General features: G+C 40.2%; 1 protein-coding gene and 2 long non-coding RNA genes across 3 annotated transcripts; 2 read left to right on the top strand and 1 right to left on the bottom strand.

Annotated features, from left to right (window-relative positions):
* The first annotated feature begins 1,089 nt into the window (after positions 1-1,089).
* LOC125224331 (protein LURP-one-related 15-like) lies at positions 1,090-2,380 on the top strand. Its single transcript, XM_048127714.2, has 3 exons — positions 1,090-1,386; positions 1,727-1,954; positions 2,139-2,380. The coding sequence occupies exons 1-3, from the start codon at positions 1,144-1,146 to the stop codon at positions 2,280-2,282; spliced, it is 615 nt and encodes a 204-aa protein (XP_047983671.1). The 5' UTR covers positions 1,090-1,143; the 3' UTR covers positions 2,283-2,380.
* Positions 2,381-4,152: 1,772 nt separating this feature from the next.
* On the bottom strand, positions 4,153-6,481 carry LOC148933417 (uncharacterized). Its single transcript, XR_016134526.1, has 3 exons — positions 6,343-6,481; positions 4,911-6,248; positions 4,153-4,760 (listed from the first exon to the last, which is right to left on the bottom strand). It is a non-coding gene; the product is annotated as an uncharacterized LOC148933417 (long non-coding RNA).
* An 88-nt stretch (positions 6,482-6,569) lies between these two features.
* On the top strand, positions 6,570-8,986 carry LOC125196113 (uncharacterized). Its single transcript, XR_016134527.1, has 3 exons — positions 6,570-6,691; positions 8,118-8,181; positions 8,751-8,986. It is a non-coding gene; the product is annotated as an uncharacterized LOC125196113 (long non-coding RNA).
* Positions 8,987-23,627: the final 14,641 nt, after the last annotated feature.

Genomic DNA, 23,627 nt, shown 5'->3' with positions numbered 1-23,627 from the left:
TATTCTATGAAAACGTGTTGCACTTGAATGTAGTATATTGAAATATCTCATAAACTGCAATTAGTGTTTTCTATTCAAGCAAATTGAAGAACGATAATTCTACTACCCTTCTTTCTATTAACGATGTATCATTTGAAGCCGCCGTGAATGACGAAAAACATGTGCTACCTTTTATTTGCTCGCCTCTCCAAGATCATAGTGATGGTAAAATCATCATTTATTAATCATTTTAGATTCTCAAGCAAATCAAATTATCTAAAAATAGTTTAGGATGTCTAGGGAATATATTCTCATAAAACTAAGTCAAATGCCTCATCTAAATATGGAAGGATTGGTGCATATTAAATACACTTTGAAACTTTCCCGCGTTGAATTAAATTAGTTCACATGGTCAGCATTAATTGAATCCTTTAAAATAAAAATAAAAAGACTTGGCCTTTGGCTGGGTGTTTTTATTTTATACTCCAATATAAAAACATCTTGACGCGCAGAAATTGACCGATTGTGCTACATTAGCAATTGCTACTCAATCAAAGTCAACTTTATCTTCTTTTTTTTAGCATTTTAAAAAAAGAATAACTAGTTTTGGTCATTTACAAAACTTTAAAAAGACCGGCCGATTATTTTACAATTTTAATATATTTTTTTTCAATTATCTTATAATCTTATATTTGCGAGAATTTATGTAAGATATGGCAAATAAAGAATACTATGCAGACAAAACGTTCGTCTACTTTTGATACACTTAATTAATAATTATGTCTTTAATTTTAACACATATACATATACTTGTCATATGAATAAATTCAGACATATATAGCATGTTCAAATGTTCTCCATCAATCACATAAGAAAAATATCAAATTTATGATATAATCGGTCACTTTTAAAAGCTGCTTACCAAACTTATGATTTATTTTACATAATTTCGAGCTAGTTTTATGTATCTCAATGTGAATAGTCAAGATAGTTAGGTTAGGTTCAACTTAAATAGAAGAACACGACATTTTCCACAAGTATTGAATTTACAATATAAACATTACTATCACTCCACCTCTCCCATGCTTTAAATACTGCTTACTCCATTTCCTAAACACAGCAAAAGCAAAATCACTGAAAAAAAAATAGTAAAGAGTCTGCAAAATGATGAGCAGCGGCCCGAGCAATCCTTCGGCGGCGGCGGTGTTGAGCCCGCAGTACTGCGTGAGCCACCCCGTAGAGTTTACCATCACGAGGAAGATGATGACTATGCACGCTGGAACTTTTTCAGTCACGGACGCTGACGGCAACATCGCCTTCAATGTGCAGGGAAAATCCTTGAGCCTCCACGACCGCCGCGTATTGCGGGACACCGCCGGAAACCCTATTGTCACGTTCCAGCAGAAGGTAACCTTTAGTTCGACCATATTTGTGAAATACTCCCGTCTTCCCCGACCATGTGATTGACTTGTTTTAGCCTCGTGTTTTTAAAAAATGATAGTAAATAGTTAATGTACTTTGTTTTAGGAAAACGATAGTAAAAGTTAAAGTAATGTCAACCACATGTAAATAGTACCGCACTTTGTTTTAGAAAAATGATGCGTAAATAATTGAAGTACTTTAACTATTTACTACTCATTTTTCTGAAACATGTGCTGAAAACAAGTCAATCATATGAGGTGGGACAGAGAGAGTACTATATTTTGTGTTGTGTTTGAAACTGAATTATTGTTGTTGGCAATGGCAGCTGATGACGGCATATAGAAGGTGGGAAGCTTTCAGAGGAGAGAGCAGAGATCCCAAGGATATGATATTTAGTGTGAGAAAGTCGACGGTGATGATGATGAGGACGAAGCTAAGTGTGTTCTTGGCGGGTAATAAGGATGAAGAGAAAGGTGACTACAGAATTGAAGGCAACTGGTGGGAGAGCTCTTGCACTATATACGCTGGACAAACCGATAATATCGTTGCTCAAGTAACTCCTCATTCCTTATTATTAACTCTCTCTCTCTGCCCTTGAAAATTTGCGTTTTTACCATTTTGGAATGTTCATCAATAAAAGACATATATTTACTTTTTTTTAGTAATGGACAATATATTATTAGAGGGAGTATGATTATATGTGTCTATGACTTATTAATTTCATGGTAAAATTGCAGATGCACAGGAAACACAGTGTTACAAGCGTTCTATTTGGGAAAGATACATTTTGTGTGACAGTTTATCCCAATGTTGATCATGCCTTCATCGTTGCTCTTGTGGTTATTCTAGAAGAAATTAACGAAGACAGACACGCTTCTTGAGATTCAACTTTATTTTGTTGCTTGCAAGTTGCAACCTTCATTTTATTCGTGCAGTGTCCTATGTAATAATATGAATAAAATATTGTGTTTTTATTTTATTATGTTTTACTAGACTCAGTTACTCACTTATTTTCTCTGTCCAATGCTTAATTAATTAAGTTTGACTAGACTCGGTATAAGTCAATGTAAAATACAAAAAAAAAAAAAAAAATTAAATTAGTGGCATCATCAATTTCATGATGCTAAAATTTTATTTCCGTGATTGGATGAGTTGATTTTTGTTCAACTTTAATCAATCTTTGTATTAAATTGCTAATTTGGCCTTTCGCACACAAAGGACGATGTAATATTTTTTTTATTCCAAGGAACGATGTAATACTTATAAGGGCAAATTGATCGAAAAGTCATGAACTTTGTCATTTTTCTAATTTTTTTTAGAAACTTTAAATGTAGCAATGTCTGCGCAAATTTACCTGAAAGCTCCGGGTTGGATCGGGAATTTGCCCTATTAAAATTATCAGTATTGATCATACTATTCTAGAGATTTTTCATAGAAAGTTAGTACAAGCTTAGGCTTATAGTTGTTTTACAAGGGTGATGCATATCGTTCTAGTGGTTAGCATATGCATGAGTGGTAACCATTCACAAAACTGGCCACTTTTCTTAAATTTAGATAATTAATGATGAAACATAGTTTAATTACCAAAGATAGGTCCGTTAATATTTGCTCAAGACTTGTTTCTTATTAAATTTAACAATAAATTATACAAATGATAGGGTGATTAGGCCTAGGAAGAACCGAATTGAACCTTATTTTTTCGGCTCTCAATTAACCTTGAACCAAAAAAATAAGGCTAGGATTCGGTTTCGGTTAGTAGGTTTAAGCTAATCTCGGTACTCGGTTAGAACCGAGAACCGAGAGGTTAGAATCGAATAACCGATATTTTTTTTGTATTTAATTTTAATTTTTTATATATTGATTTTAATTTTGTTATTTCAGTTTTGAAAAGTAAAAAAAGAAATGAAAAAGTAATAAACCTACTTATAGAAGTAGAACCGTTCGTCGCCCGCTTAGGCAATTTGCGTATTCTGACAATATGAATATTTTAGTATTTAAATTTTGTAGTGTATGTTTGTGATGATATTATGGTTTAACTACTATTAAAACCATTAGTATTCTACCAATATGAATATATGATTACGATTTATGAATTTTATATTTAATGTTTAACAATTTGAAGTCTTGAATTTGAAGTGGAACATTATGGATCAAATCCCAGCGCATACAAACAAATTTTTTTATTAGCTGTCACTGAATTTCGGTTCCTTCGGTGGAACCGAATAACCTGTCGGTCAAGACCGATCGATTCCTCAAATAACCAAACCAACTTAAGGTTCGGTTCCAATTATTGAATTTGGAAAAAAAAAATGAATTCGGTTAATCGATTTATCAGTTCAATTTTAACTGAACTGACCGAATCCCAACCCCTAAGGTGTTTATGGAAGGAAAAGATTGGGATGAATTTATTGAAGTAGGAGTCCACCTTCACGGTCTCCAAAATCATGAAGAATTTTCAAAAGCTACTTTTACCAAGTCAACAATACACTAATTATAAATGTAGAGAACTGATCTCCCAGGCTACTAGAGCATCAGCAGCGCGGCTCGCCACCGGCTCGATCTCGTCCCGGCAAGACGAGTCGGCGGTGAGACCGAGTTGCAAAACGCATCTCGTCCCGAAGAGACGGGACGTCTCGTTGCTCGTCACGCGCGGAAGGGGCCGGCCACGAGCTGTCTCGCGAGTGGGCGTCGTAATTATGACGTCATAATTTTTATTTTTTTTAATTCGAAATTTCAAAAAAAAAAAAATCAAACGGTCGAATTTTTTTTCTTTTATTATTCTCTAAATACTCCCTTCCTCTTCCATTCTCCATTCTACACACAAACACTACACTCATCTATTCTTCTCTCAAATATCTTGTCTCTTTTCTCTCCAATTTTTGAAAAAATGTCCGGCGATGGAAAGTCCGGCGGCGGCGGCCGCGACTCCGGCGGGCTCGACTTGAACTCGTTTGGCGATTGGACGGGCATGTACAATGTTTTGGGTACTACCGATACCGGTTCGTCGCCGGGCACCCAAGGCTCGACGACTCCGCCGGCGTACCAAACACCACATTTTGATGTGGATGCATACTATCGTCCCTCCTCCCCTAGAGGTACGGGCAATCGCCAGGATTATCCCAAATTCCGGAGAATTTTCTAGATGAACGCACTTTAGAATACCGGCCGATAGGTGGAGGCTCCGCCAGGATCAGCGTCAATGCCGAGGTGGCCGAGGAGGAAGAGGGCGACGACGAGGTTGTGGTGGATGGCGGCCGTCATCCATACAACCAAAAGGAGACGTTGGCTCTGTACGACGCTTGGATCACCACCGTCTCTTACGATCCTGTCGTCGGGAATCAACAAACTAGCTTGTGTTTCTGGAAAAAAAAGTCACCGAACTTTACAACGCACGAAGGCCGAAGAAGACCTTTGCCCGCAACGTGAAGATGCTCCGCGGTCATTGGGACCGATGCGACAAAGATGTCAAAGTAATTTGCGCAATATATAGGGTATAAGAGGCGAATTACCAAAGCAGAGCCAGTGGAGCCGACGCTCTGAGAGCGGCGTTGCAGGTCTTTAAAGACGACGTCGGTAAAGATTTCAAGCATGTCGATGTTGGTCGCAAGTCCACCACCTTGAAAGGTGGGCTGGCGGTGTCCAGTCGGGCTCGAGCTCGAAACGCACGAAGCACACGAAGCGTGGCCAATACTCGTCTAGTGAGGGCAGCAAAGGCAACACCTCACAAGAGGGCATGCCAACCGATGATGCAGGGGGGTCTTCCGGTTCACGACGTCGGCCGCAAGCGACCAAGGCGGCGAAGGCGGCTAGAGCGAGGGGAAGAGGGAGGGGGAGGGGCCGCGGCGAATCAAGCCAGGCGGGCTCGGGCTCCGGCACGGGCTCGAACACCCTAATGTCCATGTACCTGCTCGCCACGATGGCTGACACTTCAAAAATGAGTCATCCTGTAACAACCCGAGTTTTCGTGCACTAGGTTTGGGGGTATAAAAAAAATTTGACAAAAGTACGATTGGAATTAAAATGCAAAGAAATTTAAGTTTGTAAACTACAATTACTGGAAGAAGGAAAATGAAAAAGATTTATATTACGTGAAAATGTCCATGTGTACAGTACGAATTTAGTGTGGGCCTTCCTTATTACAAGAATTTGAAGCTACAGCTTACTAGGGGTGGCAAATCGTGTGTGTCGGGTCGTTATCGTGTCGACACGATAACGACACGAACACGATAACAACAAACACGAACACGACCTGTTAAGAAAACCTCAAACACGAACACAAACACGACCCGCTACCCTCAGACACGAACACGACACGAGCCCATTAACGACACCAACCGTTTCGGGTCAACACGACACGAACCCATTAATGACACGAAAATAAGTATTGAAAAATGAAAATAATAAGAATAATAATATTAAAATATTATGTGTTAATAAGAATAATAATATTAAAATATTATGTGTTAACGGATAACACGAACACGACACGAACACGCATTGTTAACGGATAACACGAACACGACACGAACACGCATTGTTAACGGATAACACGAACCCGACATGAACACGACACGAACACGACACAAAATTTTCGTGTCCTTAATGGGTCGACCGATAAGGACACGAACACGATAAGGTCTGACCCAAACCCATTAATTTCGTGTCGGTTCGTATCGTGTTATCGTGTCGTGTCAAAAATTGCCAGCCCTATAGCTTACTACTCTAAAGTTTTGAAGCTCCAAGACTTGATTAATAGCTAGAATTAGTAGTAAGATATATCATCCCTCCTCCCTTCTCTTTCTTCTCGATTTACACCCCACAAGACTCCAAAGATTCCAGCCTTGTACCTGCAATGATAACACCAAAAGGATTTTTAGAAATAGGCTTCACAAGACTCAAGATTGGAGACTTCTCCAAAATAGCAAGTATGACCCAACTTACACCAAAATGGTATACAATTGGATAAACACAAGGAAGAGATAAGCTGGCAGCCCCAGAAATAGGAGCCTTTGCCCCCAAGACTTGCACAATTAAGTAAAGAAATATGATGCCATGAAAGAGATGGAGCTGGCAGCCAAATATGGGAGTCTTTGTCCCCAAGTTTCAGCACAAACAGCTAAAATAGAGAACTATATAAGCAGCATCTCCCTTCCCCTCCCCTCTCCTTTAGACACCACAAATTCACTCAAAATCAAGGAGTGCAGCAAGGAAACGAGAGGAGCAAGAAGGCGAGGAGAGGCAGCGGCGAAGCGGAGGAACAGCCGCATAAACCGAGGATGAACCGAGTGAGGTAAATACCTCAACACCCCAACACCATCCTCTGCATCATGATAGAATCCCATGATTAGGCAGGAACTTAGAAAACTTAGAAGCCTCAACAATAGCAAAGAATAGAATTTCCATGTTAAGCTCAAGAACTTAGAGCTTTAGAGATCTCTCATCACAAGATAAAATATGAATCGACCATAAGCTGCCTAAGCTAATTCAATGCCAAAAGATGCACCAAGGTTTCACCAACAATCAATTTCAAGAGACTTTAATATCACAAAGCTACTGCCCAAAGAGGAACTCAAGATACTAAACTAGATAATGGAAGTTAAAGAACTTAGCTTTAGGTTGATCGAGAAGCTGTCCGACAATGGTCGAGCGACGACGGAGATCTCGTCGGAGGGAGCCGGGGAGAGCGCACGCAGCAGCGCTGCTTGCCGGAGGGAAAGCTCGGTGGAAAGCTCGACGCAGAGAGCTGATGCAGGGCGCTGGCAGCAGAGACGGAGATTCGGCGAGCGGCGGGCGGCGAGCAACGTCGGCGGCAGTGCCGTGAGCTCTCCAAGCGAGAGTAAGAGGAACCGGCGGAGGGGAAAGGCGACGCCTTCTTCCCCGTCGGCGAGATCGCTGGAGGAGGCGAGAGGTGGAGAGAGGTTCCGTCTCTGTCAGAAGAAGAAGGGAGTTCGATAAAGAGAAAGCTTGACGGAGTGTCCGGCGACGGTGCTGCGATCGCCGGAGAAGAGCGGCGACGGAGAAAGCCGAGAAGAGTTTTAGGGATTTCAATTAAAAAGAAATGAGATTTGGGGGAGAGAAACCGATGGTGGAGAAGGAGTATATTGGGTCTTTGTTGGGCCTATTCCATTACTCTTGATTTAATGCTATTAGGAGTTGATTGTGTTTAAGGTTTGGGCCAGAAGGGAGTAAATAAAGTAGAGCTGGGCCTGTGAATTAAATAGAAATTGGGCCAAGTCCCATTTGGTTAGTTAAAATGAATGGACCAATTTTGTGAATGGTTTAAATAAGCGGAGATTTTAATTGTTGAGCTGAGATTTAATTATGAGGGGTTGGAATTAATTTAAGGGTTGAGTTGAAGCTCAATTAATTAATTTCTGAATAAAACCAAGTTCTCGATGATTGGGAATATTAAAGTTTGAGAGCCGACCCGCGACGCCATGGGCGGCCTTAAGAAAAATTCAAAGAAAAGATTTAAGAAGGGATTTTCCAAGAATCCATATTAAATGCTCAAGTATTTGTTTTTAAGAAAATAGAACTTCTCCGAACTTAGTGAAGTGAATGAATAAATCCTACAACTTAGTGAAGCCCGAGAAAGGATTTGAGATCCTATGAGACCAGACTAAGGATATAGGTGTTATGTCATAGGGTGCATGCATTCTTTCTAAAGAGAAATAGTTCAAGTACTAATTAGCGTGCTACGCTATTTATTTTCAAAGGATAAACTGCTCAAGGGCAAGTGAGGCCAACGCAAATAATTGAATTAAGGAATAAGCATACCAGGTGGGCTTTCTTTTAATATCCAGCACACTAGTGTGGATATAAAGCAAATACATTTGAAGTTATGAAAAATCATCTTTTCTCAAAATGGAGCTATGTTTCTTTTCAAAATTATTGTCAGGCCATAAATGTTTTTTTTTTTATAAATGAGATTGAATGTCATGGAATTGAATGTCATGGAATGGAATGGATTTATGAACGGAATGGATTGACAAATGGAATGGATTCACGAATGGAATGGATTTATAGATGGAATGGATTCACGAACGGAAATGAATTCACGAATGGAATGGATTCACGAATGGAATGGATTTATAGATGGAATGGATTCACGAATGGAATGGATTTATGAATGAATGGAATGGATTTATGAATGAATGATGAATGATGAAAGAACCTAGTCTGTAGTCGAACTTTTAGCTCACAAAAGAACTTAGTAAGCTCGAGCCTTTTAAGAAAAACCCCGTGTGTTACTGTGATGGCTTGACAACTATATAATGTATGTTTTGTTTTCGGCACGTGTCCACTGAGTACTCCTGTACTCAGCCCTGCATGTATTTATAAATGTGCAGGTTGAACGTCAAGAGGATGGAGTGATGATCGGAGTCGATGTTATCAAGTTGATCTCCCAACGATTCGTGTCTTCATACACGAAGTCGTTTAGCAAGGACTTATTCCGCTGTGCTCTTAGAATTATAGAACCTCACAATCAACTCTGATTTATTTGAGGAGATGTCTATTCTGTTTTCAAGACCGTGTAATGAAATACCTGGCTTCTATGTAATCAATTGACTTAGCCTTGTGAATTTCTCAAGTTCTAGCCCTTTTCTTTTCCCCGCTTCTTTAATCCCTCTTATTAGTCGCGGTTTACCCGCTTTCGCTATCCTTAGCAAAATGCGGTCGTGACACATCCCCAATTTGAAGCCCAACTTGGTATTCGGTTCCGATCTAACTTGGGTGCACCGCCACCGACTTCGGGGGATGATTCGCCGGTGGAGTAGTTTTTAGAATTTAATTTAGAGTATTTTAATTATGTATTTTTAAAAAAAATTGGATTTTAATTACGTATTTTTTTATTTTTTAGGCCTTTAAATTGTGATTTTTATTTTATTTAATTTAGTGTGTTTTTATTAATTGAATTTGTTGGAATTAAAAATAAAAAATGAAATTGAATGAATAGTTAAGGAATGAGATGGTTAAAAGATGGAGGGATGCAGGTGATGTCTCTTAGTTAAGAGATGGGCTGAAAAATACAGTGGGGCCCATAAATAGTTAAGAGATGAGATGGTTAAGGGGTGAATAAGAGATAGCGTTGTGGATGGCCTTATACGAGCGTCTCTTGAGAGACGGCTGACATGGAAATTCCATTATTAATTTTTTTTCTCTTTAAAAAGTTTTTTGCTATCTCCTCTTTATTTTCATATTATTATAGTAATATTGTGCTGATTACTTGCTATTTTCAAGGCATGAATGCACATGCACTATCTAACCTCCTTCCTTCGTTCCATAGAAATTGAGTCATTTTGCCATTTTAGTACGTTCTATAGTAGTAGAGTCATTTTCCTTTTTAGAAAAATCAACACATTTCTTCTTACTTGTTTTTCCCTCTGTCTTACTTTATTCTCTCTATTTTTTTCATCTCTCCTACTTTATTATCTTTTTATTAATACATTGCACATATTTTTCTTAATCTTCGTTTCGAAAAGAAATGCATCTACTACTATGCAACGAAGGGAGTACATAATTTGATTATCGTCTTTCTTATCTCCTTTCAAGTTTTAACCACTTCATCCCTCATATATTCAAATTCTTCTTTTTTGTTTTTCCAAAACAAATTTTCGTTTGTCTCCGATAATATTTAGATTGAATGAAGGCTGAATTTATCATGGAGTGTGATTGAGAAATATGATATTGGACTATTGGTTGTTGAAAAGAAATAAAAGATTTCAACAGGAGTTCAAATACAGAAATCATGAATGTTTCTCTACGGAAAATTTAAATCTGTATTGTGAAAGTGAAGGGTGTAATAAAATTTAGTTCTCATAAAATTTTAGGAAGAACATGTAGCAACCATTTGGTGTGAAAAAATAACGGCAGAAATCTATTGATGTGTGCGAGACTAATTCCACTTGAATTGTAAGAACTGCAGAAAAAATTACAATTAAAAAGGAGAGATTGAAGGCCCCACAATTAAAAAAAAATAAAAAATGATGACTAGACTACCACGTTAGTTGTCGCTGACAGCATCCATAATAAGAATAGGCCAGTCATAGGAGAAAAAATTTCCTAATCTAGACATACCATTTGGCACAATGAGTTGGTATGTCCAACAAATAATCATTTGACAAGTGGAATTCTATAAAAGTTATATTCCAACTATACATGATTATATATGGAAATTAATGGATGTAAATCTAAAAGTCAATTATTACTTTAAATTATGGGAAAAAATCTAAATATTTTGTATTTATGTCATATACATACTCCGAATTTAGTGGGAGTAATATATTTATACAATTTTACATGTTTTTTGTTATTTTATTTTATAATTTAAAAAAATTCTTAAATTTTTATATTCTATCAAAAAATAGATAAAAGTTGAAATAATTAATAATATATCAACAAGATTTAAATTAATAGCCAAACTTTTTATTTTAGGTTAATATACGTTTGTGTATTGATAAGGCTAATTTCATGCATCGGTAATTGATAAGGCTACTTTCATGCATCGGTATGCGCAAAAATTGTTATAATTTGCTGGGTCTAACACGTTTCCTAAGCCAGGTGTGTGAAGAAAAGCGCTAGATCAAGGAAGTAAGGAAGGAGATGGTCTAGCGAGAGAAAGGAGTGAAAATGAGCAGAATTTACAAAGAGCGTGACAGAGGAGTCTACAGCTGAGGGCAACAAAGTCATTATCAATACCTCGCTGGGCCCACCTAAAACGCCTATATATATAGAAGAGCATGCAACGCAGAATAGACAGTTTTTACTCTTCTTAGCTCATACATTTACACACACACTTGGGAAAAATTCTGGGGATAATCGTGATAGGGGGGGTATTTTCTAAAGATCTCGAGTTTGGTAACGCCGTCCTAGTGAGGGCGAAGATACAATTGTTTTACTTTCAGCTGTTTTTTATGCTAGTTTCCACCGTCGAACTTCACTTTTGGGAGTCGACTTTGATGTTGATGATGTTTAACTGCTTATCGCTCATGGATCTGAGTTTAGCTGTTTAATTTCAAGTATTTTTGCTTAGATCTCTCTGCTGTTAGCGTAATTCTTAAAATTGCTATGTCGATCTCTGCTTATTTCGTTATTGAGGTGTTTGATGTGGAATTTGGTGACAGATCTGTGGTTGATTGAGTGTTCGGAGCTTAAATTTGAAAATCTGACGTGATGGAGAATTTCTTCTGTTTGGAGTCCGTGTCGGACACTTGGATCCGGAGTGGATTTAGCGTCTGAAGTTGGTTTTGGCGTGTGAAAGAAACAGTAGTTGATAGACTTGTTTAATTTCCTTTGTTTTCTATTTCACTTCGTCTAGGTATGCAGATCTATTAAGTTCTTCGTTATTTATGCATAGATTTGATTTCAAGTTAGTAGCCCTGTTTTTTATTTGCTTATGTGTTTTCTCAAGAAGTTTTATGCGAATTTGGTTGTAGAAGACGATGTCACTGTCAGTTAGTACGAGAGTTAGTTATTCTGCCACTTTCCAGTCGTACTCTGCTTTTTCTTAGATGTGGTCCCACCGTAGAATTATCTCCTAGGTCTAGCTGTTAGGTTAAGTTTCTTTCTACTATTCCCAAGTCAAGTTAATTTTAATTTTCCTCAACCCAAGAAAATGCGTGGCAGCAGCCAACACCAAAAATACTCCTAAATCCTTGATTACGAGTCTTACGCATCCTTCTCTGTGGGATCGATCCTTACTTCCCTATACTAGGTTTAGTAAAGTGGTTGAGGGTTTTTGAAGCGGGGAAGTACTTGTGTGTCCGACGACCGGGATTCCGCACAACCTACGAGTTCCTAGACCAAGTGATCTAGTGGACTTGCTGGATCTGGGGAACCTGCCTTATTTGAATATCGCAACACTGCACACACACTACACTTGTACTATCACATCCCGAGAAGCTTCAGTAATGTGCGAAAAATGTTATAAATTGCTGGGTCTAACAAGTTTCCTAAGCCAGGTGTGTGAAGAAAATTGCTAGATCAAGGAAGTAATGAAGGAGATGGTCTAGCGAGGGAAAGGAACGAAGTGAGCAGGATTTACAAGGAAAATTGGCGTGACAGAGGAGTCTACAGCTGAGGGCAACAAAGTCTTATCTATACCTCGCTGGGCCCACTCAAACGCCTATATATAGGGAAGAGCATGCAACGCAAGAGGGAGTCTTCTTCATAGATAGTTTTCACTCTTCTTAGCTCACACACTTTACACACACACACTTGGGAATGGATCTGGGGTAATCGTGATCGAGAGGGTACTTTCTAGAAAATCTCGTGTTTGACAACACCGTCCGAGTGAGGGCGAAGATACAATTACCTTTAATTTCAGTTGTTTTGCTTGTTTTCACCGTCGAACTTCACTTTTGGGAGTCGACCTTGATGTTGATGATGCTTAATTGTTTTACCGTTCGTGGATCTGCGTTTAGTGGTTAAATTTCAAGTCATTTTGCATAGATCTCTCTGCTGTTAGCTTATTTCTTCAATTGTTATGTCGATCTCTGTTTATTTTGATGTTGAGGTGTTTGTTGTGGAAGTTGGTGACAGATCTGTGGTTGTTTGAGTATTCGGAGTTTTTTTTCTTTAAAAATCTGACGTGATGGAGAGTTTCTGCTGTTTGGAGTTCATGTCAGACGCTTGGATCCGGAGTGGATTTAGCGTCTGAGGTTGGATTTGGCGTGTGGAAAGACAGTAGTTCGATAGATTTGTTTTATTTCTTCTTGGTTTCTATTTTACTTCGTCTAGGGTATGCAGATCTGTTAAGTTCTTCGTTTATTATGCATAAATTTGATTTCAAGTCAGTAGCTTTGTTTTTGTTTTGCTCATGCTGTTTTTCTTAAGAAGTTTTACGCAAATTTGGTTGTAGAAGACGATGTCACTGTCAGTTAGTACGAGAGTTAGTTATTCTGCCAACTTTTCAGTCGTACCTTGCTTTTTTTAGACATGGTCCCCACAGTAGGTTTATTTCCTAGATCTAGCTGTTAGTTTAAGAATTTTTAAAGGTTCCCAAGTCAAGTTGATTTTGATTTTCCTCAACCCAAGAAAATGCGTGGCAGCAGCCAACACCAAAAACACTCCCAAATCCTTGAACATGAGTATTACGCATCCTTCTCTGTGGGATCGATCCCTACTTCCCTATACTAGGTTTAGTAAAGTGGTTGAGGGTTTTTTTTTAAAGGAAAAGTGCTTTGTGTGTCCGACGACCGGGATTCCTCGCGACCCACGAGTTCCTAGATCGAGTGATCTGGTGGACTTGCGGGATCTAGGGAACCTGCTATTTCCTATTTGAACACGCAGAGACAAAATCAAACCTTTCAAGTGGCGCCGTTGCCGGGGATGGATGGCGTTTGTTGTTATTTCATTTAAGGATTTGGTGTAAATATTTTAATTTCTGTTATTTCCATTTCCCTTGACAGTTTATGAGAACAGGCTTCCAATCTGGAAGTTGGGCAAGCTCATCTGGATCAGGGAGTGGCCAGTATGAGTGGTGAGTCAAGGAATCTACATCTACCATCACCACTAGATCAGGATTGAGAACGGAGGATCCATTCCCGTTCGAGTCAGAGAGTGAAAAGGAGTGGAATTCATCGACAGAGGAGAACCCAGGGACATCAACTGAACCAGAGCATTCCGAGACCGAGGAGGAGAAGGAACAGATATGGCTCATCTACTAGACCCCGATCCGGAAATAGGGTCGCTCACCGCACATCTTGATGGTGAACCCGCTCATTCTATAGTCTCGAACCCACGACGGAGGTCGATCGACATCAAGACGAATGTACTTGGAGTTCTACCTTGGGCGTAGGAACGAATGCCCCTATGAATTTTTGAACGAGTTCAGTAAACTATGCAGCATTCAGAAGCGACTCAACGAGGCAACAGAAGAGGACTACCGTCTTCGAGCAATTCCGTTTGCTCTCAAAGGGGAGGCGAACACTTGGCTGCTGAGGCTTCCACCGGACTCGATCAACACGTGGAAAGATTTTAAACTGGAATTTCTGGATTACTTTTTTCCATCCAACAAGACGAATGCCTTGAAGAAGGAGATTCAGGAGTGCAAACAAGAATACGATGAGTCTCTAAGTTCTTATTGGTCCCGCTTCAAGGGGCTGCTGGATACTTGTCCAAACCACAGGATTATAGAAGCGGAGACGTACTATCTGTTCTACGAAGGTGCAAACCCTGAATCAAAGGACTTGATGAACTCCTCGAGCGGGGGAAATTTTACCAAGAATAAGGCAAGCGAAGCTCGGGAAACCTTGGGGAGGCTGATCGAGGCAAAGAAGGCCTATGATAACCCGCGAAGCATATTGAGGAGAGGATCAGCTAATGCAGTGATGGATCAAGAAGACAAGAAGGTGGAAGATATGATCGATAAACTGGAAAAGGCCTTGCTAAATGCAATCGAGAAATACAATCTGCATGCTCCAGTGGAAATTGAGAAATCCCCTGGTCAAGAGGATAGGCAACTGCAACCATACTACAGTCAGCCCTGCGAAGGGGAGTGTCAAGCTCAAGCAAATTCGATGGGAAGTTGGAATCCCGATGGAAGTTGGAATCAAGGAAGACAGAGGGACGCTCCATGGAGGACTCACCCAAACTTTAGATGGACTGACCATGATCAAAGCCAGCCACCTCCTTTGCAGCTCACGAATTTTGCACACCCTCCGGAGAGGCAGTCCAACTGGTCAGGGAAAGGTCAAGAAGGACAATTGCAGCTGGGGTACAGGAATCAGGACCAAGCTAATTGGGGAAACAAAAATCAAAACAACCCAGGAAGCTCCTATGTGCCACCTCATCAGAGAAACAATCAAGGAAACTTTCAGAATTCCCAACAGAACTACCAAGGAAATCAAGGGTCTGGTGGCCAGTACAATAATCAAGGGTCGAATAACCAATACAACAATCATCAAGGCAATTATCGACAGAACCAAGGTCAAGGACAAAATTTTGGTCAATTCAACTTCAGACCACAACGGAGTTTGGATGACATGGTCCATGATCTGGTAAATTCACAGCAATTCATGCAAGGTAACCTACACTCCAACAATGACATGGTGCACAAGTTGCAAGATGCTCAGTCTGAACAAAAAGCCGCCATGGACATGATGGCGAAACAACTTTCCCAGATCGCAGTTTCCTTGAATGAGATGCGAGGGAATGAAGGCAAACTTCCTGCTACCGTCAAACCGCCAGACCGAGCAAACATTAGTCAAATCACCTTGAGATCTGGGCGGGGTTACGAAGGGCCGACGTTGGAAACTGATGAGGAAGTGCCTATGCAAGCTAAAGAAGGGAAACAGAGTCAGAAACAGCAAGAGGAAGGCGCTGAACCGAGGGAGATCATTGTTCAGAGAGACCTCCAGAAGGAAGATTTAGGGGGATCTCTACCTCGATCAAGGGACCCGTTCTTCCTAGACCCCGAACCTGAGGAAGTAAGTAAGGAAGGAAACAAGGGAGCTGATGAAACCCAGGCTGGGACTTCCACAAATGCAGTAAAGCGAGCAAAACCATTTCCATATCGAGGAGAGGCGAAGAAGAAAAAGGATGATACAGAGGATCTCATGGAGATTTTCAGCAAGTTGGAAATCAACTTGCCATTCTTGCAAGCTTTGAAAATGCCCGCCTTCAGTAAGTTCATCAAGGAGTTTATTGCAGGGAAAACCAAGCTAGATGGGAAGATTGTGATTGGAGAAACTGTGTCTGCTGTGATACAGAAAAGAAGGATGCCCTCGAAATGCACCGACCCAGGTATGTTCACATTACCCATCTCTTTAGGGGATATCAAAGTTGAGCATGCCATGTGTGATTTAGGGGCGTCAATAAATGTTTTACCACATTCGATCTATAAGAAGTTAACTGGGGTAAGAATGGTTGCTACCAAGGTAGTGATCCAGCTAGCAGATAGAACTTGCATTTGCCCTGAAGGAGTGTTGGAAAATATTTAGTCAAAGTGCATGAATTTCTATATCCTGCTGATTTTTACGTGATCAAGATGAATGATAATGAGTCTGCTGAGTCTAGTGGGGTACTTTTGGGGAGGCCATTTTTGCGTACGGCTAAGACCATTATCGATGTGTTTGATTGAACAATTTGTTTGGACTATAATGGGGAAAAATATACCTTTAGCATAGATGAGGGGATGAAAAGGCCTTTAGATGTTGAGAATCTCTACGCTATTGATGTTATTAACCCTTTAGTCCAAGAATATCTTGAGACAGAATTGATACAGGAACAAATCGACAACTCGGAGTTGAGCCATTCGATTGACAAAGAAGTTGTGGGGTGGTGTGCAGCAGTGAACACAGAAGAATTGATAGATGAAGAGCTCACAGAGGCCATTATGGAATTCTGCAGAAGCCCGGAATCAGCTAGGTCCAAGGGATCAGCTTATGTGGCCAGCTTGGAAAAATCTCCTGGGTCGGGGAAAGAAACTTTACCGGAAATTTCAGAAAAAAATCCCTTGCCCCAGGAGACGAATGGAATGAAAAAAGAGCTGAAAACACTTCCACCAGGCCTTAAGTACGCTTACTTGGAGGAGGACGAGACATTTCCAGTAATAGTCAACAGCAACTTGACCAAGGAATAAGAGAAGGAGTTGTTGGAGGTCATCAAAAGGAACAAAAAGGCAATAGGCTAGACTCTCTCAGATTTGGTGGGAATAAGTCCGGATCTTTGCATGCACCACATCCGTTTAGAAGAAAGTGCAAAGGCTCATCGAGATGCACAACGGAAGCTGAACCCAAACATGCGCGAGGAGGTCCTGAAGGAAGTATTGAAGTTGCTTGCTCTAGGAATCATTTACTCCATTCCTGACAGTGAGTGGGTCAGCCCTATCCATATGGTGCCAAAGAAGTCTGGGATACAAGTTGTCAAAAATGAGAAGAATGAATTGGTACCCACCAGATTAGTGACAGGATGGAGGATGTGCATCGACTACAGGAAGTTGAACGAAGCCACAAAGAAGGATCATTTTCCTTTACCTTTCATTGATCAGATGCTGGAGAGATTGGCAGGAAAACAGTATTTTTGTTTCCTTGACGGGTACAGCGGCTATTTCCAAATCTACGTTAATCCAGAGGATCAAGAGAAGACCACATTCACGTGCCCTTTTGGTACATATGCATACCGAAGAATGCCATTTGGATTGTGTAATGCACTGGGGACTTTTCAACGATGTATGATGAGCATTTTTTCGGATCTGTTGGAAGTATGCATTGAGATATTCATGGACGATTTCACCGTTTATGGGAACTCATTTGATACTTGTTTAGCCAGCCTTGATCTAGTGTTGCAGCGATGCCAAGAAAAGCATTTAGTGTTGAACTTCGAGAAGTGCCACTTCATGGTGACTGAAGGCATTGTCCTGGGTCACGTGGTTTCTGAGAGGGGTATCCAGGTAGACAAGGCAAAGGTGGATGTGATATCAAAATTACCATACCCCACGAACCAAAAAGAGGTAAGAGGATTCCTAGGCCATGCAGGGTTCTATAGGAGGTTCATAAAGGATTTTGCAAAAATCGCTCAACCACTCACTCGGTTGTTACAAAATGATGTTGAATTCGTCTTTGACGAAGGATGCGAGAGGGCGTTCCAGCTGCTTAAGGACAGGTTAGTATCAGCACCAATAATCAGGGCACCAGACTGGAACCATCCTTTCGAGATAATGTGTGATGCAAGCGATTTCGCTGTGGGAGCCGTCTTAGGACAAAAAATTGATGGAAAAAGCTATGTGATTTTCTATGCTTCCAAAACACTAAATCAAGCTCAGAAGAATTATGACACCACGGAGAAGGAAATGTTAGCCATCGTGTATTCCTTTGAAAAATTCCAACCCTACCTTCTTGGGTCAAGGGTTATAGTCTTCACAAATCACGCAGCAATAAAGTACTTACTGGCTAAGAAGGAGTCGAAGCCAAGGTTAATCCGTTGGGTGTTACTTTTACAGGAATTTGATTGGGAAGTACGAGATAAAAGAGGAACGGAGAATAGGGTAGCAGATCATTTGAGCAGAATCTTCCAAGGAGAAACAGAAGAGGCCATACTCGATGCCTTTCCCGAGGAACATTTGTACCTTTTGGAGAAATTTCCTAGACCACCTGACTGGGAAGCAGTTTTGGCCTTGACCGGTCTAGGGGAATCGGATAAAGGGAAGCGCACGCTGAATGCAGAACCGTGGTTTGCTGATCTAGCCAACTACTTGGTCACGGGAGAGATGCCAATTTCAGAAGAAGTTTCCCGGGCCCAGAGGATGAAGATTAGAAGCGAATCCAAATTTTATTTTTGGGATGATCCTTACCTGTGGAAAATGTGCTCAGATCAAGTGATTAGGCGCTGCATTCCCGAATGGGAACAAAGAGATGTGTTAAATCATTGCCACACGTTAGCATGTGGAGGCCACTTTGGGCCAAGGAAAACAGCGAGGAAGGTTCTAGACAGCGGATTTTATTGGCCAACATTGAATAAGGATGCTTTCGAGTTCTGCCAGTGTTGTGAGAGATGCCAGCAGACAGGGGGGATTTCAAGGAGAGATGAGATGCCTCTGATCCCAGTGATCGTGTGCGAAATTTTTGATGTGTGGGGAATGGACTTTATGGGACCGTTTCCGTCATCCTGTGGGAATACTTACATATTGGTTGCAGTGGAGATCCAGGGAAGTACTCCAAACTCTGTTCCTTTCCTTGTAAACGGTCGTAGAGTGAAATTCTATAGGGATAATTCCGAGTTGTGTGTTGTGGACGAGATTCCACTGCACACACTCCCTATTATTGCCTAAAGAGACGGGGGTAATTTGCGATGAATTCCTGGGTCAAGGAGTAAGTTAATGATTTTGAAAATTCAAAACTGAACCAGGGAATCTCGGAAATACAACACGGATGTAAATAGTTTAATTGTTTTCCTTTAAAAAATAAAAATAAATAAATAAATAAAAAATATTTTCGAAGCACCAGACTCCAAGGGGAATCGATATTTTATGCCCTCACCTCGACCTAGGGGTCTGGAACCTTCATTTTTTTATTTTGTAAGGCATGGTCGAGGGAATTAGCCAGGAGGAGAATCTGAAGGAAGGAGTCAAGGAGGGAAAAGATATTTCGAATTTCAAATTCTGGCCGATAATTATGGGAGACGTACGGTTGCTTACATCACGCCTGCAACCGCACCATCTTTTCACCAGAAAAAGCAACCGTCATCCTTCTCTCTCCAGTCATTCCTATTTAGACAAAAATTTGTGTTTGCTCTTCCTTCTCTCTTAATTCATTTTCTCTCTCTAAAAACGGACGAAACCCTAACCAAAAATCGCCCAATTCTTTTCATTTTTTTTTTCAGATCTACACCGATGGATTCTACCAAGGGCACTGAGTATGACCCAACCTTGTTGGCCGAGTTGACGCAGAAGGTGGGAAGTATAGAGAAAGCAAAGGAGGTGTATGCCCTATTCGCCGCCAGTCTAATGCCGTCTGCGCCGACTGCACCATCACTGACAATTCCGGCAGATTCGGCTGCAAAATCGGTGAGTCTCTCTGAAGAAGGATCGCGAGTCGCTGCACCACCGCATGCAGAAACCGTTTCGCAAGAGGCGGAGGAAGAGGAGGCATTACACAAACAGTCGGAGGATGGTGAACCGACACATGACGAGACCTTGGTGGAGACAGAAGGGAAAGAAACTGAGAGCCCTAATCTTGAGGGCAGGGAAATGTGTGAGGGGGAAACCCCTATTTCTGTTGAAGTTCGTGAGGGGGAAACCCCTATTTCTGTTGAAATTGCTGGAGCAGCCAGCTAAGAAGAAAGTGAAAGTGACCCGACCCGGAATCCCACCCCAGTCTGGCTCTCGAGGGAGCCAGCCCCAAAAGTGATCAATCATCTCTTGACCAAGTAACTTTTATTTGTCGTTCTTTTCGTTTTTTTTATTTACCTGTTATAAATGTGTTTAACATTTGTTATATCTTCTCCCACTTAGCCCACTGCGTGGTCTAAGTGTGAGAAGTTTGTGTTTTCTGTTGTTATGTTTGTTTTCCTATGTTTTCTGTGTTTCTTCTCCCACTTAGCCCATTGCTTGGTCTAAGTGTGAGAAGTTTTATTATTTTGTTTTGCATTAATCTCTCTGTTCCCCCCTTCACGACGATGGCTTAGGGACAAGCTTGAGTGAAGTGGGAGGGGGAGAAGAGTCAATGCATTACCCGTGTCGCATATTAAGAGTCTGTTAGTCTTAAGTGTTGTCACATGAGCCAGTGGATATAATACGGCATGATCCCCTTAGTGAAAGTAATTGAAGATAGGAGGCATTTCAACTTAGAAGCTTTTTCCTTAAATAAGCCTAGTTAATTTGAATGAAGCAAGAACGACGGAGAATGCCTCTACTTACTTAGTTGTGAAGCCCTACCATATAGTGAGTTATAAACCTCAGATAACTTTGAGCTAACACATGTTTAAGGGCCACCACTGAATGTTTAGGGAGAAGAGCTATGAAGGAGAAAAATTAGGAATTGGGTTATGAAGGTATAAGCTGGACGAAGTCCAGAAGAAAGGAGAAATGGAGGAATAAGCTGGACAAAGTCCAGAGGAAAATTTATAAAAAAAAATAAAAAAAAAAAAAAAAAAGAAGAAGAAAAAAAAAAAAAAAGAGGAGGAATAAGTTGGACGAAGTCCAGGGGGGGAAATGGTCTAAAAAACAGGAATGATAATAGCCTGACTCAGGAAGGAGAAACTCTCATAACCCAACGCTTCAGTGGTGTAGCATTAACTTAAGAGAGAATCGATCCTAACATCCCTGGTGAGGAATGAGTGATCGAGTGAACCCAACAATTGGGTAAGTAGAAAGTTTTCTTGACAAGCTGACAGATTGGCTAGGTAAAGGAAGGGAAAGGGCCTATTTGGAGGAGCGCAAACTATTGGATTGACCTTAATCTTGTGGGGACAGATGCCTAAAATTGAAACTAGCTCATGTATATATGTGTTTTACGTGTTTGTATGATTTTCTTATATTTTCTTAGTTTTTCTTGTGTCTAGGTCTAGGAGTCGGTCAAGAGATAACCTCGCCTGAAATTTGCCTTATTCTTTTTCTTTTCTTGTCTTTATACTTGAGGACAAGTATGGTTTAAGTGTGAACAGTTTGATAAGGCTAATTTCATGCATCGGTAATGTGCGAAAAATGTTATAAATTGCTGGGTCTAACAAGTTTCCTAAGCCAGGTGTGTGAAGAAAATCGCTAGATCAAGGAAGTAATGAAGGAGATGGTCTAGCGAGGGAAAGGAACGAAGTGAGCAGGATTTACAAGGAAAATTGGCGTGACAGAGGAGTCTACAGCTGAGGGCAACAAAGTCTTATCTATACCTCGCTGGGCCCACTCAAACGCCTATATATAGAGAAGAGCATGCAACGCAAGAGGGAGTCTTCTTCATAGATAGTTTCACTCTTCTTAGCTCACACACTTTACACACACACTTGGGAATGGATCTGGGGTAATCGTGATCGAGAGGGTACTTTCTAGAAAATCTCGTGTTTGACAACACCGTCCGAGTGAGGGCGAAGATACAATTACCTTTAATTTCAGTTGTTTTGCTTGTTTTCACCGTCGAACTTCACTTTTGGGAGTCGACCTTGATGTTGATGATACTTAATTGTTTTACCGTTCGTGGATCTGCGTTTAGTGGTTAAATTTCAAGTCATTTTGCATAGATCTCTCTGCTGTTAGCTTATTTCTTCAATTGTTATGTCGATCTCTGTTTATTTTGATGTTGAGGTGTTTGTTGTGGAAGTTGGTGACAGACCTGTGGTTGTTTGAGTATTCGGAGTTTTTTTTCTTTAAAAATCTGACGTGATGGAGAGTTTCTGCTGTTTGGAGTTCATGTCAGACGCTTGGATCCGGAGTGGATTTAGCGTCTGAGGTTGGATTTAGCGTGTGGAAAGACAGTAGTTCGATAGATTTGTTTTATTTCTTCTTGGTTTCTATTTTACTTCGTCTAGGGTATGCAGATCTGTTAAGTTCTTCGTTTATTATGCATAAATTTGATTTCAAGTCAGTAGCTCTGGTTTTGTTTTGCTCATGCTGTTTTTCTTAAGAATTTTTACGCAAATTTGGTTGTAGAAGACGATGTCACTGTCAGTTAGTACGAGAGTTAGTTATTCTGCCAACTTTTCAGTCGTACCTTGCTTTTTTTAGACATGGTCCCCACAGTAGGTTTATTTCCTAGATCTAGCTGTTAGTTTAAGAATTTTTAAAGGTTCCCAAGTCAAGTTGATTTTGATTTTCCTCAACCCAAGAAAATGCGTGGCAGCAGCCAACACCAAAAACACTCCCAAATCCTTGAACATGAGTATTACGCATCCTTCTCTGTGGGATCGATCCCTACTTCCCTATACTAGGTTTAGTAAAGTGGTTGAGGGTTTTTTTTTAAAGGAAAAGTGCTTTGTGTGTCCGACGACCGGGATTCCTCGCGACCCACGAGTTCCTAGATCGAGTGATCTGGTGGACTTGCGGGATCTAGGGAACCTGCTATTTCCTATTTGAACACGCAGAGACAAAATCAAACCTTTCATGTATATAATATCACGTCTGTTCTACTGAGTACATAAATAATGAAGTGTGGCTATTAACTTAAATTTTGTTAACATACTAATGTATTAATTTCAATTTTTTTCTAATTTTTTAATAGCATATAAAAATGTAAGAATATTTTAAAACCATAAAATAAAATTGCAAAACACATGTATTATTATGTGTACGCAAATATTATTCCCATTGGATTCAATATGTAGTTGAGAATATTTAAAAAGGTTCAAAATATTTTGGAAAATTTTCCATAATTTAATGTAATACTCATTGAATGTTGATTTACAGTTTCCATGTATAATTATGTATAGTTGGAATATTAACTTTTATAGAGTTCTACTTGTCAAATAATTATTTGTTGGACACACCAATTCATCATGTCTACGTGGTGTGGATGGTCTACTGAATTTTTTCTCCAGCCATAGGCCAGCCACTCTCTCTCTCTGCCACATCAGCAGCACTAAAAATCCACCAGCCACGTCAGCATTTACTCAAATAGGTTAGCCATAGGCCAGCCGCAATAAAAATAATTAAAAAACAACTACATTTACGGAATTAAATTTACGATTAAATTACGGAATTAAATTTACGAGACATATATAGGAAAATCCATTCATTTCATTAAAAAAAAGGTATATAGATAAAAAAAATACTCCCTCCGTCCCATTGAAGATGACCCACT

This window comes from Salvia hispanica, chromosome 1, assembly GCF_029641045.1.
Source record: "Salvia hispanica isolate PSC_SH4W2 chromosome 1, Shi_PSC_v1, whole genome shotgun sequence".
Classification (NCBI taxonomy): Eukaryota; Viridiplantae; Streptophyta; class Magnoliopsida; order Lamiales; family Lamiaceae; genus Salvia; species Salvia hispanica.
This window is presented reverse-complemented; position numbering and strand designations above follow the sequence as displayed.